Source organism: Zalophus californianus, chromosome 14, assembly GCF_009762305.2.
Source record: "Zalophus californianus isolate mZalCal1 chromosome 14, mZalCal1.pri.v2, whole genome shotgun sequence".
Classification (NCBI taxonomy): Eukaryota; Metazoa; Chordata; class Mammalia; order Carnivora; family Otariidae; genus Zalophus; species Zalophus californianus.
This window is the reverse complement of record NC_045608.1, coordinates 1,799,543-1,812,251: the sequence shown is the minus strand read 5'-3', so window position 1 is coordinate 1,812,251 and position 12,709 is coordinate 1,799,543. Positions and strand designations below refer to the sequence as shown.

General features: G+C 52.2%; 1 protein-coding gene across 10 annotated transcripts in view; it reads right to left on the bottom strand.

Annotated features, from left to right (window-relative positions):
- STX2 (syntaxin 2) overlaps positions 1-12,709 on the bottom strand; it is a 196,058-nt gene that overhangs the window by 159,427 nt on the left and 23,922 nt on the right. For 4 of the 10 annotated variants that reach the window (XR_003516868.1, XR_003516871.1, XM_027575838.1 and 1 more), the window contains exon 9: positions 11,499-11,609. Coding sequence is in view for 5 of the 10 variants with exons in the window: in XM_027575838.1 (XP_027431639.1) it covers positions 11,499-11,609 (111 nt within the window). In the remaining 5 variants the exon portion in view is untranslated. Of the gene's footprint in view, positions 1-4,428; positions 6,555-9,345; positions 9,547-11,498; positions 11,610-11,869; positions 12,139-12,709 lie in introns of those variants that run through there. The other 6 variants (XR_003516869.2, XR_003516867.1, XR_003516870.1 and 3 more) reach the window with 6 other exon arrangements.

Below are 12,709 nucleotides of genomic sequence, written 5' to 3'. Positions count from 1 at the left end.
CCGTGACCCTGGGATCATGACCTGAGCCAAAGGCAGACGCTTAACCATCTGAGCCACCCAGGTGCCCCTAAAGATTTTATTTTTAAGTCATCTCTACACCCAACATGAGGCTCGAACTCACAACCCCGAGATCAAGAGTCGCACGCTCCTCGGACTGAGCCAGCTGGGCGTCCCCAAAGGAAATTTTCAACTTTAGGTTTGTGGGCCCTCCTCCTGGGTCCCGGGGAAGTGGTACGTTAACGTCTACTGAAGTCAGAAGGACTGCACCACACTTCAAAGCAGGGGCTCTAGTTCTGCCCTGAGCACACACTGAACATCTGCTTCATTAGCAAATAACCTTAAAAAAAAAAAAAAAAAACTCAAACATAAAAGAGAAGTGTAAAGCCACCATAAGTTTCCAAAAGATGGAGCCATGCGGCCTCACATACTAAACACACAAGACGGTCTGTAACTCTCTGGAATGTCCTTCACCATGATGATTTGTAACTTTATGTTAAAAACAAAACATACATAACCCTGCTCCAAATGCTCCTTCCCCAGAGCACTTTCTCCTTTATGAAGATTGTATATCCTGGGCAGCTATCCTAACTGGGGCTTGAATACAACTCCTTTCCTTTCTCTTTAAAAATTTTTTAAAGGTTCATTCATTTTATGTCAACAGGTCCCTACTCAGGAAAAAAGCAGTGGATAGAGACTCTGTGTTCAGACGTTCAGTGTGCAAAGACTCGAGGCAGCTGTTATGTATGTAACCAAAGAACTAAAGGAAACCATCCTTAGTAATGAATCAAGAGATTCTCAAGTAGATGGAAATACATATTTTTTAAAAAAGATCAAATGAAAATTCCAGAGTTGAAAAGTGCAGCTACAGCGATGAACAGATTTGCTCCATGGTGGATTTCAGGGAGTAAAGAATCCAAGCACCGAAGTGAGATCAGTAGACATTATCCAATACAAAGAACAGGAAGAAAAAATACGGAAGAGAATGAACAGAACCTCAGAGACGGGGGGGAGACCAAGAAGCTTATCAAGATACCTGTAAGGGGAGTCCCAGAAGGAGAGAAGGGCAGGGGCTGGAGGAGATATTTGAAGACCTAATGGATAGCCAAAAACTTCCCAAATTTGATGAAAAACAAAATATATAGAGGTCTATCTATACCTAGGCACATGCTGGTCGAGCTCTCAAAAGACAAGGAGAATCGTGACAGTAGCAAGAAAGAAGGGATGTACCGTAGGGACCGTTAGGGGCCACAGGATAACAGCTGCGGGGCATGGTGGGGGCAGGAGGCCATGGAGGGGTGACCTCAAAGGGCGCAAGACTGTGAACCAGGAGCTCACAGTCCACACAGTACCCTCCAAAACTGAGGATGAAATGGAGACATTCCCGCTTAAAGACCGAGAACATGCTGCTACCAGACCTGTCTTCCCAGAAACACCAAAGGAGGTCCTGTGAGCTGAAAGCAAGAGACTCGGTAGTGATGAGGGCCTGTAGGAAGAATCAGAGCACCAGAAACGGTCGAGCCAAGCGCTAATATCAAAGGCACGGTAAGTATATCTTCCTCTTTTCTTAATGCCTCTGAAAGACACAAGTTGCGTACAAAGAGTAATTTTGTCCAGATTATACAAAGAGCTCTTATGATTCAAAAATAAGAAGCCATCCGCTTTTTTTAAATGTGCCAAAGGTTTGAGCGGCTATTTCACGAAGAGAGGCCTATGAATGACGAGTAAGCCCATGAAAAGGTGCCCCTCTCCATGAGCCAGTGGGGAAAATGCAGAGTAAAACCGCGGGGAGACAGCACATGGCACTGTCGAGCGTATAGCTACAAGAAAAAGACAGACGGCGCCGAGTGTTGTCGAGGACGCAGAGTCTGGGGTCCCTGCACGTTGGTTGCTTGGGGGACCAGGAAATGGTGTTACAGTGAGACAAACAGCTTGGCAGTTTCGTAAAGTTACGGGTTCATGCGACCCAGGAGCGTCCCCAAGAGAAATGACACCATGTGTCTGCAGACGTGGACGCCCACAAAGCTCGGGCAGCACCGCTCACGATGGCTGGGCCTGCGGTCAGCTCCAATGTCCACGAAGCGGTGAGCGGATACACGAGGCATGGTTTACACTAAAAACAATAGAAAGGAACAAAGTAGGGATTCTTGGTACAGAACGGACAGACCTCGCTAGTGGGACATTGAGGGGAAGCAGCTGGACTCGGTGTGCACAGAATGTCCAGAGAACCCCGATCACAGAGAGAAGGCATTCTGCAGGGTTCCCAGCCCTGCGTGCGTGCGTGTGCGTGTGAAATGTCCGGGAACTGGATGCCGCATGGTTACACAAGCCTATAAATTTACTAAAAACCACAGAACTCTACCGCTGCGACAGGTGAACTCACGCAGATTAGACCTCAGGAAGCACCTGCAGAAAACACGACGGTGGGCGGGCACTCTGCTGCCCCGCCCCCGCCTGCCCTACAAGCCGCTGCGGCCGGGGCGCCCATGTCCAGGTCTGGGCCCTCGCGGCCCATGAAGCCCAGAGGACGTGGGCGGGCGCTGGAGCTGCCTGGGCTGGGTCCCGGTCCCACCAGACCAAACCAGCCCGGCTCGGAGCCCCGAGACAGCGAGCCTCAGCACCCAGGGGCAGGCAGCGCGGAGGCCACCCCATGCCACCCCCCACTTCTGCCCGGAGCCCCACTCTGCCCCGGGAGCCCCACTCTGCCCTCGGGCAGGCCTTGCAGCGCCAGGCGTCCAGCAGGAAGCGAGGGACACACAGAGGCTGTGCGTGTGCGTCTCTGGCCACAGCTTCTGTGCCCACCCTGGCCTGAGGTCCTGGGAGGTTCTCAGCGCCCCACCCCCCTCCTCTGTCTTGAGGGGCCCGAGGTCACACCTGGGTCAGACCTCTCCAGCACTCCAGGCAGCCTTTTCTGGAACTTACCCTGTGGGGAAGTCAAGGCCTGAGCCGCCTTCTGTGGTTTAGGAGCGCACCTCCTCGCCTGCAGTGGCCCCAATCCGAGGGGGAAGACGGAGGCCGCCAGGCTGTCCACAGCCCTGAGGTCAAGGTGGAGGGTGGCTGGGCCTGCTGACTCCAGATGCACGGGCTGCCACGGCGGGCACCCCGGTAGGCTCTGCCACGGACGGTCAGCCCTGCTTCGTCCCCTCTGCACCATGCACACGGCCGAGGCTAACAAAGGGAGCAGCGGGACCAGCCAAGCGCAGGGTGGCCTGGGGGCCGCCATTTCCCCTCTGTACTGGCCAGGAGCCCGGCCCGCACCGCCCCCCCCCGCCCGCCCGCCTCCCCCGCCCGCCACGGCCCGCACCGCCCCCCCCCCCCCGCCCGCCCCGGCCCGCACCGCCCCCCCCACCCGCCTCCAGCTGCTGGGCAGCCTGGCGGGTGTGAATCCCGTCCCAGGTGAATCCTGTTGTAAGCTCGTGGGAGGGCATGACTTGAGGTGCACGTAAGTGAACAGACTCTACTGGCAGAGGTCACAGAGAGGACACCACCCCGGCTGACCCGCGGCTGGCTCTGGGCTGTGGGAAGGCCCCTCACACTCCCGTCCTTGGGGTGGGGCTGCCGTTTCCCACGGTGGGAGCGCGTTTCCAGGCTGCACCTTGAGGGGCATGTGGTGCTGAGACCCTGTGGACGGTGCAGGGACCCCACTGAGGCCTCCCTGTGAACCCCAAGGTGCTGGTGGGCGGGGCCAAAGCCTGCTCGTCTGCTGCCCCAGACGAGCCTGGATGGGAGCTCCCCCGATGTCACACCTGCCTGCCGCCCGCCCGTCTGGGGCCTCCTGCCTGCTTCTCGGCCTCTCCCTGCCCTTGGAGCAGGTGGGTTCCAGACGTCACCCGGGGAGCTCGTGAAGGTTCAAACTAACAAAATTCATGACTTTATCATCTAAACTACATATAAAAAGTACAAACGAAGGAGCTAACTTACTGCACGTGTGTATCAAGATTGCAGTTTGAAGGGAGACTCGCTGTGGAAGGGGCATCGGGAGAGGGATGAATGTATGGGAGCCGAGCTCCACAACCTGCTCGCCCCAGGACCGAGTTCTCTTCCTTTTTTAGAATTCTGGCTTTTGAACATCACTTTCCAATATGGTTAGAATTTAAGGGTTGTGAATTTAGGAAATCCCACTTAAGAAAAATTCTGAAAAAGGATTAAGCAATGAAAGAGGGTAAACAGCTCAGCGCGCTGGGGGCGGGACGACTCCCCCAACCCCATTAATAAAGGAGAATCTGTCGAGTGGACATACGCAGTGGAAGCCGGTGACTCTGGAACGTAACCCACGTCCCCTGGATTAGCATTTGTTGTGAGCCGCCGGAACTCAGATGGGCTCTGAGACACGGGCCACAGAGGCTTGTAATAACAACACAAATAACCTATCAACACCCCGCATCATTAACTCACATTAGGACACAAAAAAAAACGGCCACAGGTTAAGAGTAATTTTCCTAGAACAATTTATTAATGGATATGCAGTAAAGTATGTCCCCAAAAATCTTTCCAGAAATGACAAGACAGAAAGTAAATTGGTTTTCAGTTCTCTGGCAGTTTTTTTTTTTAATGTAAACATAAAATATTTGAAGAAATGACAAAAAGTAACAAGTGAACCTGTAAATATATTTTTAAAAAATCTGATCTCAAACAGGTGCTTAAGGCTTACACATACAGACGTGCTATGTGATGACTGACCTAAATATTTACCTAAACAGAAATCAAAAGGCATTTCCGTAACTTCAGTGACAAAAGCACACATTCAGTGAGGCCTTCAGACGAAGGGAGAGTGACCTGGACGAGCACACAGCCGGGACCGTGATGGGAGACGGAGCTGGAGGAGAACGGGGGCCGGACGGACACACAGACATAATGACACAGACAGGTGCACAGAAGCTACACAAATACAAGCATGATCACTAAGTATTTAAACATCCCTCCCGGCATGTCTCCGACGTAGGCACACGTCAGTGAGCACACCCCAATGACAGGCCATTTCAAGATTTTTAAGAACACGTGACAGCCAGAAGGCTCCTCTCGTAATTCTGAGGACGCAGAGGTGACCAGCCAGCAAACGAAATGCATCCGTTCACATCTGAGTCTAAGCTAGGCCGCTGGATGCATAAATTAGGAACGAGTGGAATTCATAATTGGATTACATACAGAACACAGTTTCCAAACTGCTCAATATCATTCACACCTACTGTGCGGAATCAAACGTCCCCATCCGTTTCCAAACCAACGTCAGAACACAGGCGTGTGCTTACACAATCATGGACAGTGGAAACCAGTTTGTGACATTTTGAACATCCTTCACATTCATTTACAATTTGACTAGCTGCTTTCTTCAAGACGTCCACACACTAGTGAGATCCCATACATTTTACAAGTCAAAAAATAAACCATATTATACTAAAAAACATGAATGAGCAATAAAATGTTTACCTATAGATTCCTATAAACTTTGGGAATTCACTTTTGAAGTTCAGCAGAATAGTAAGTACTTAACAAGAGCATTTCAGGACTCTGTACAACAGTTTACATTTAGAAGAATTAACGTCTGGAAATAATTTCCATGAGTTTAGAAAGTACTAAATCTTGGTCTTCTCACCATCCTAAGCTCAGGCCTCATTAATGTAAACAGGGACACACAGACCTTATTTCTAATGAACAAGCAAGAGGCCGTGGCCTTTCACAGCGCAGGAACTGATGTCTGAGTTCGGGCCGTGGAGATGAGCAGAGGAACGGGGACTGTCCTGGAGGGGTCAGGTGCACTGGAACCTCACAAATCAGTATCAACAAGGCACTTGAAAGGCTTTCCGGGGGCTTTGCAGCCGACGTGTGCTCTGCCAGAGGCAAATGGTAAACAACTATGCAAAGCTCCAATATTACAAGCACTCTTTCAAAAGGCAATATTCAATATATAAAAATGGAGTAAATTAAGATGTTAATATATTAAATAATTTATAAACATTTAAAATTATAGATATCTTACAAAATAGCTCTGATGATAAACATTTTCGTTGCAAATACCAAACGAACACGATTTAAACACAGTACAAAACCGTCTCTTAATTAGCATGTTAGCTGAGGGGGTGGGGAAGGAAAGCTCAGACCTGAAATCTAGTACCTTCCTAACATAAAGTATTCCTAATTAAACTTCACATGTGTTTTTAACACTGAAATATAAAAAAAAAAAATTGAAATTTTCAATAATTCCTTATTTTAAGGCCATGGAAATAAGTTTCACCTCGTTACATTTTGGTGATGTGCTGTTCGGAGTCCAGGGACGTTGGGGGTAACGGGCACGCCCATCCGGCTCACAGACCTTCCCTGCACGATGCGTCCTGTCAAGTTTTCCCCTCGCCTTCACTAAGACAAGATCAGCACCCAGCGCCATACGTCACGGCGCCTGGGGCTCAGGCGTGGAACTGGAGGCACGGACCTGCTGCAGCTGTGGTCTGGCTGCGAGGAGAGTGGCCCTCAGGATATCGTCGCTATGACAGCGTTGTTGCGAGGACAATTCCAAGGATCACAAGCACAACAATCACACAAATAACAATGAACATCATTTTCTGCAAGTTAAAAAAAACACACTAATTAATTTGCAAGGTATCAAAAGAAAGAAATCACTAATGTCATTTCTTTAAAAAATCTGAGAGTTTAAAATACGAATCTTACAGGCTGCAGAAAAGGGAGGGGTGGGGAAGGAAAGCTCCACGGTCAAAGCTCTGCGTTATGCACACGTGTCTATTAAATTAAGGGGATGGAGTTAAAACAGGTGTTGTTACGACCACGACTTGCTCCTGGAGAGAAAGGCAACATCCACTTGGCACCGTGTGGGTCCTTCACGAACGCTCTCTACTGATCACACTGAAATGAGAAGCTGCTATTCCTCGGATGTACTACACATCTTCTCAAAGCTTTAAATGACTCTCTCGTTTGCTGACATCCTACTTACCCGTGTGTTTACACTGAGGTGTGTGCACGTGTGTGAGAAACCATAAGCCGCTGGCCCGTCTTCCGCCGCATCCACAGCCCAGAGGCCGGGCAATGAGCACAGCGGGGTTTGTTTTTCAGCTGACAAGCATCCCTGCCCAGCTGGAAGCTAAACCACCTTCGGCTTAAGGCATCTGGTCGGGTCCTGGGGACTTGCCCGTGCGAGAAGGACTAGATGAAAGGCACCCGCGTGACCCTGAGTTCTCTTTGCGGACAGCAGACTCCTCACCGGCACCGCCGCAGAGTGCACACAGGCCACACGGCCGCCAGAGAAACCCTCCTGCAGAGCCGGCACCAGCCTGCAGCAGCTCCATCACCACCGTGGGCCCTGACGCTCAGCGGGCCAGGCCCTCAGGAAACTGTGTCATGCAGAGGGTAGGGAGCGCTGCCTTCGGGGCCCCTCCCCATCAGACTCGAGCACGCTCGTGGCGTGAGGACTGTGGCCCTGAGAACTCCACTCAGCACCTTGATCTGAGGACAGCCTTTCCCTTAGGCGTACGGTACCTTCGTCCTTCCCGTCGGCCACCACCCTTCAGCTCCAGCGCCACCACCTGGGGTCCCTGGGAGAAGCAGCCACCCTGCATGTGAGCTCTTTCCGCACCCCCGGGGCTGGCTCTGCGGTGTCGGGCACTGCGCACATGTGTCCTTCCTTCCCCACTGGCTTGCAGGGGTGCTCCCCTGAATTCCATGACAGCTGGCCCCTTGCGCCCCAGATGCCACAACCGTTCTCGTCTAACACCCTGCTAACAGCTCAAACCAAACGTGTGCCCTCCTCTCAGTGGGCAGAGCACACCCCGGGGCACCAATCCTGTTCTGAGTTATGTCAGAACATCCTGTTCTGAGTTATAAAGAACCACGGGCAAAGCACACTCTGCCTGTCTCCTCAGACAGGAAATTAAGCAGCCCACCCAGGCTGCAGAGCTGTGGGGACTCGGATTCCTCCGCAAGGTGCCTACAGTCCAGTGCCTGGCCTACCGGAGGGCTCTGCTGAAAACAGAAATTACAGCAACCAGGTCCACTGACACAGCTACAATTATCAACCACTGCATTTGTATAAAAGGAACAATTGTCGGTGTGCACTTTGGTGTGTTTTTATCAATGAGGATTATTCTGGGTTCTTCTTTAAAGACATCAGGGTAAACCGGGCACCTGGGCCCACAGCCCACGGTAAGCCCACTGCTCCCCCAAAAATCACACTGAGAAACCTGCTTTGACTCAATGGCGTTACCAAACAGCACCCCTGGGTCCAATCTAAAAATTAATTTTAAAATCTTTAGTGTAACCACATTCAACCAACCATATTATGACCACCAGGAAAAATTAAGAAAATGCGTGTATTTAAAGCAATTATAAAAATATTTTTAAATGCAATTACATTAACGAAGAAAAATCACAGACACCATGTTTTCCAGCAGAGCTAACAGAACAGCATCGTGAAGATCACATCAACATCCAAATAAAAAGAGTGCTAAGCCTCCTTCCTTCCAAAGAACGAACTTGCACCAACGCAGCGGCCAGAGCCTATTCTGAAACAACCTCCCGAGTGATCGAGTGTTGCAGGGACCGCGTCCGCTTCTCCCCACCGACGGCCAGACTGCCACGCCGCGCGGGCTCAGGGCCACCGGCTCCCGCTGAGACGGAGCGCAGGCCCACAGCACACAGGCCTCCTTACTCGTGTCTGTCACGTGTCTGAGCTTGCTCTCACGGCCACAGAGGGGGCTCCCCCGGAACCACCCGGCAGCACCCGCCTGGCGGCCCTCGGAAGGACCAGGCTGACTCGCCCGGGAGGAGGGGTGCAGCACACCAGCCGGCCTTCTAGCCGGAGCGCTCAGCGGGGAGGAGGCTCCCCAACGCACAAGAGACCAGAGGGAAAGCACAGAATGTACTGAAGGTTGGAGAAAGGTCAACAAAGTAAACAAAAATAAAGATACTTCAATCACTGTCTGCTCTCCTCAGCCGGGGGTGTGGGAAAACCACCTGCAGCCAGCACAGGGCCGCCAGGGAGAGGATGGGCTTTCCCGGAGAACTCTGCTCCGACCCCAGGCCCCCAGGGAGGAGATCTCACAAAGCAAACTTCAGTTGTTGCAGTTACTCCCAAAGCTAAAACTTGAAAGGTACATGAAAGCATTAAGTGCCTCGGGGCTGTGCCACCCGCCACCCAGAGTGCGGGCGCCTCAGGGCGGCGTGGGCCCCTCCACACCTGCGCGCAGAGGTTTTAACGGCCACGTGAAAAGGAGGCCTCCCTTTAAAGATGCCCCACCTGCAGCCCCACCGGCAGCCTGCGAAGGCCCAGTGCACGTGGCAGCCGGGCACGGGCACCACGGACGACAGGCCGGGCCCCCGCTCCCCGCCGCGGGCGGGCTGCTGGGACGGTTAAGTACGCTAAAACGGCGCGCGTTACCACTATAGCTAATTGGGAAGTCAGTACGCGGATGAGCTGTTACTGCCGTGCTGGCAGGGGCACGCACACTGACGTGATCCACATCCTCACTTGCCAACTGATAAACCAATAATTAGAGCAATTACAGCAACCAGGGCCACTGACACAGCTACAATTATCCACTTTTTCTGTCAAAGGAAAGTAAGCCGTTTACATTACGGTAATTTCCTATCACCACATTAGAAGATATCATTCATTGAAAATAAAACAATCCACAGGAAGCTGCTTCAAAATCTAAGTTACAGGACGTCTCATTGCTTGACAGCTTTTAGTTCTTAAAAAGGGTGATTTTTAGTTTAACGAAGTGAGACTGTTTGGAGATAAACAGTCCTAGAACTCAGGCTATCAGGTCCCATCAGTGAGATGGTGAGTCTGGAGGGAGCGAGGCGGCCCATGACTGATGTTCCCGCAGGCAGACCTACGGATGAGCCCCCCCCCCAACTTTGTTCCGTGTTTCTCTGCTATTGGCGGTGAGACCCTCCACTGCTCCTGCCCCACCCCAGAAAGCACAGCACCCCAAGGCCGGCTGCCCCCCCAGGGCCCAGGCAGCTGCGCCGGGAGGGACAGCCGAGGTCTGAGCAGATGTGGCAGCGGGGCGTCTGGGAGCAGAGTGAGCAGCGTGGACAAGCCCTATGATGTCAGGGCTCGGCTGTGTCACTGGACAGATGGTGACAGTGCCGGACACGGGCACCACCCCTCTCAGCAGCTGACACCGTAGGGTGAGGCCTCCTCAGCAGTGGAGTCCACGCTTAACAGGAGGCCTGTTGTCTTTGTAAAACCAACTTTTCAGGAAAATTCTCGCTGCATTGACACGCTGGTTAAGGAAACAAAGGGACCGGCCCTTTGCTAATGACCCTGTCAGGCAAGTCCTCGGTGTGCCTGGAGTAGGCTGAGAACTCATGCGTGGACCTTATCACCTCGCTTCGGGTAGGAGTATTTTTTTTTTTAAGATTTTATTTATTTACTTGACACACAGAGAGAGACAGCGAGAGAGAGAGAGGGAGAGAGCACAAGGGGGAGCGGCAGGCAGAGGGAGAAGCAGACTCCCCGCTGAGCAGGGAGCCCGATGTGGGGCTCGATCCCGGGACCCTGGGATCATGACCTGAGCCGAAGGCAGCGGTTTAACCAACTGAGCCACCCAGGCGCCCCAGGGTAGGAGTATTTTAAAGAGTGATGCCACAGAATACTGTCGTGTCTCAAAGACCACGAACCCACTCAGATGCACCCAGGAGAAAGCAGGGCGCCGTGCTCTGCAGGCTGACAGTGGAGCCCAGACGCACCTGTTATGGGAGGCCCGCGAACGGCCAGCACGGGGACTCCGCGCGCAGGCCCCGACCCTCCCTCCCTTCCCAGCACCCTGGAGCCCCCTCTTTACGAGGCCTCTGTGGGCAGCGCGTGGAAACACCCGGCCAAAAAGGCACTGCGAGCCCGCGCAGCCTCCTCCCGGGACGGGAAGCCGCGGCGGGCACTTTGTGCGGGACTTCTCCACCCCGGGGAGAAAGAAACCCAAACAGCCGGACAAGGACACCCGTGAAACGTGGAGAGCGCTTTCTTGTCCCTGAGTCAGAACTGAATGCCGTCACGTCGCTGTGTTCTGAGAAGAGCTTCGCTCACACGCACACGGGGTTCGGGTAAGGACATTACAGCTCCTTCGCAAAGCTTCAACGCGGCGGCCGCACAGCAGCCGCCGTCCGCTCTCGGTGATGCGCTTCTCCCTCCAAACCAGAGAACTGGCAAGCAACCCCAGCGAAGAACCAAAGGTTCAGTGCACGAAATGTGTGACCAACGGCTTCTAGAATTCCAGTCCCATTAGCTTTACACCCCCTCCAGATAATGGCCCAAGACGCAGCAGCCTCTGGAGAAACGTGGGGTCACAGAACACAAAGGGTCACAATCACCACACTTACCTACACAACCTTTAACTGCTCAGCAAAAATAATCACTTCAGTTTCAAAGTGAAATAAGAAGTTAAGGAATTACTTATTTCTTGGACTCCTCATAAGGAGGGTTACATCAGCATACTACACTCAAAGCCAAACAAAGAGAAGAATGCACTCTAATTCTTAAAAACCAAACTCACCCTTCTAGCTTTGCTGTGATATTTAATAGCTTTCTTCGTTTCTTCCTTAGCGTGCTCTACGTAGTCTGCGGCATTCATCACGTTTTTTTCTATGTTGTTGATCATTTCGCCCTTAAAACAGAAAAGTTCCAGGCTCAGAGGACATTTTCGAAAGACCTGAGTGCGTATCTTATGACAGCCGTGGAGAACCGATAAAGTCTTCACGCGGACGTCATGTGCACACAACAGACACCAAATGTTTTTCACGTTTACACACAGAGGAGAACGTTCTAAACATGCCAATGCAAAGTATCAAAGTTTACGTTTTATGAAGAATGAACAGGGATGAGAGGGGTGGGTGACAAGCTGCTGCTGAGAGGCGTGTCAAGTACCTTCCGAGCCGTGCTCTCGTATGTGCGCTCCCGGGGGAGGTGAGGGCAGCCCAACGCCTTCCTGGCGCGCACATACACACGATGTACAATGACATCGATTCTAATGGGCGGAAACGGTCGTGATTTCTCTCGAACACCAGAAAACCAAGACCAGCATATGTTTGACGCTGAGCTGACGAGACTCGGGAAGAGCGTGGCGTGAGGCGAGTGCAGGGAGGTGTGAGGGGAGAGGACACGGTCCCTGGCTCTCCGTCCGCGGCATACACACCCTGCAGCAGTGACAGAAGCAGTGGAAAACGACTCACCGTTACCTCACGCCCCCACAAACTCAAGCTCACTAGCGGCTCTGACTACGCACGCGGTCTGAGTTAGAGGAGTCGACAGAACGCATTAGACACAAAGCTAAGAATACAGCCCTTTCTCTAATGGAGCTTAACGCGATACATCTGGTGTAGAACTGTTACGATTAAAGTCTAAGGTACTCGAAAATCTTTCATAATTACAGAAACAACGTAGAGTCCCTACTGCCAAACGGCTCCCTTCGGAACACTCCCTGAAAATACAAAGCTGGCAGACTCCTGGTGCGGGAAGGCAAGGGCCCTGCCCAGGCCAACAAGAGTGAGCCCCCGCCCCCTGCCCCGGGGCCGTTGGGTTCTCCCACCAATCACACAGTACCTGAGCTTTCCAGTTTATGATAAACGTCCTCAAAATAAACAGTGTTCTTCAAAAGGTCAGTGATACACATGGAGAACGACCCCGTACAAGGACGGACTTCCTGTCATCCCTCACATAACCCAGAAACTTCTCACCAGACTGCTCCTGCCAGAGCAGGTCCTGAAA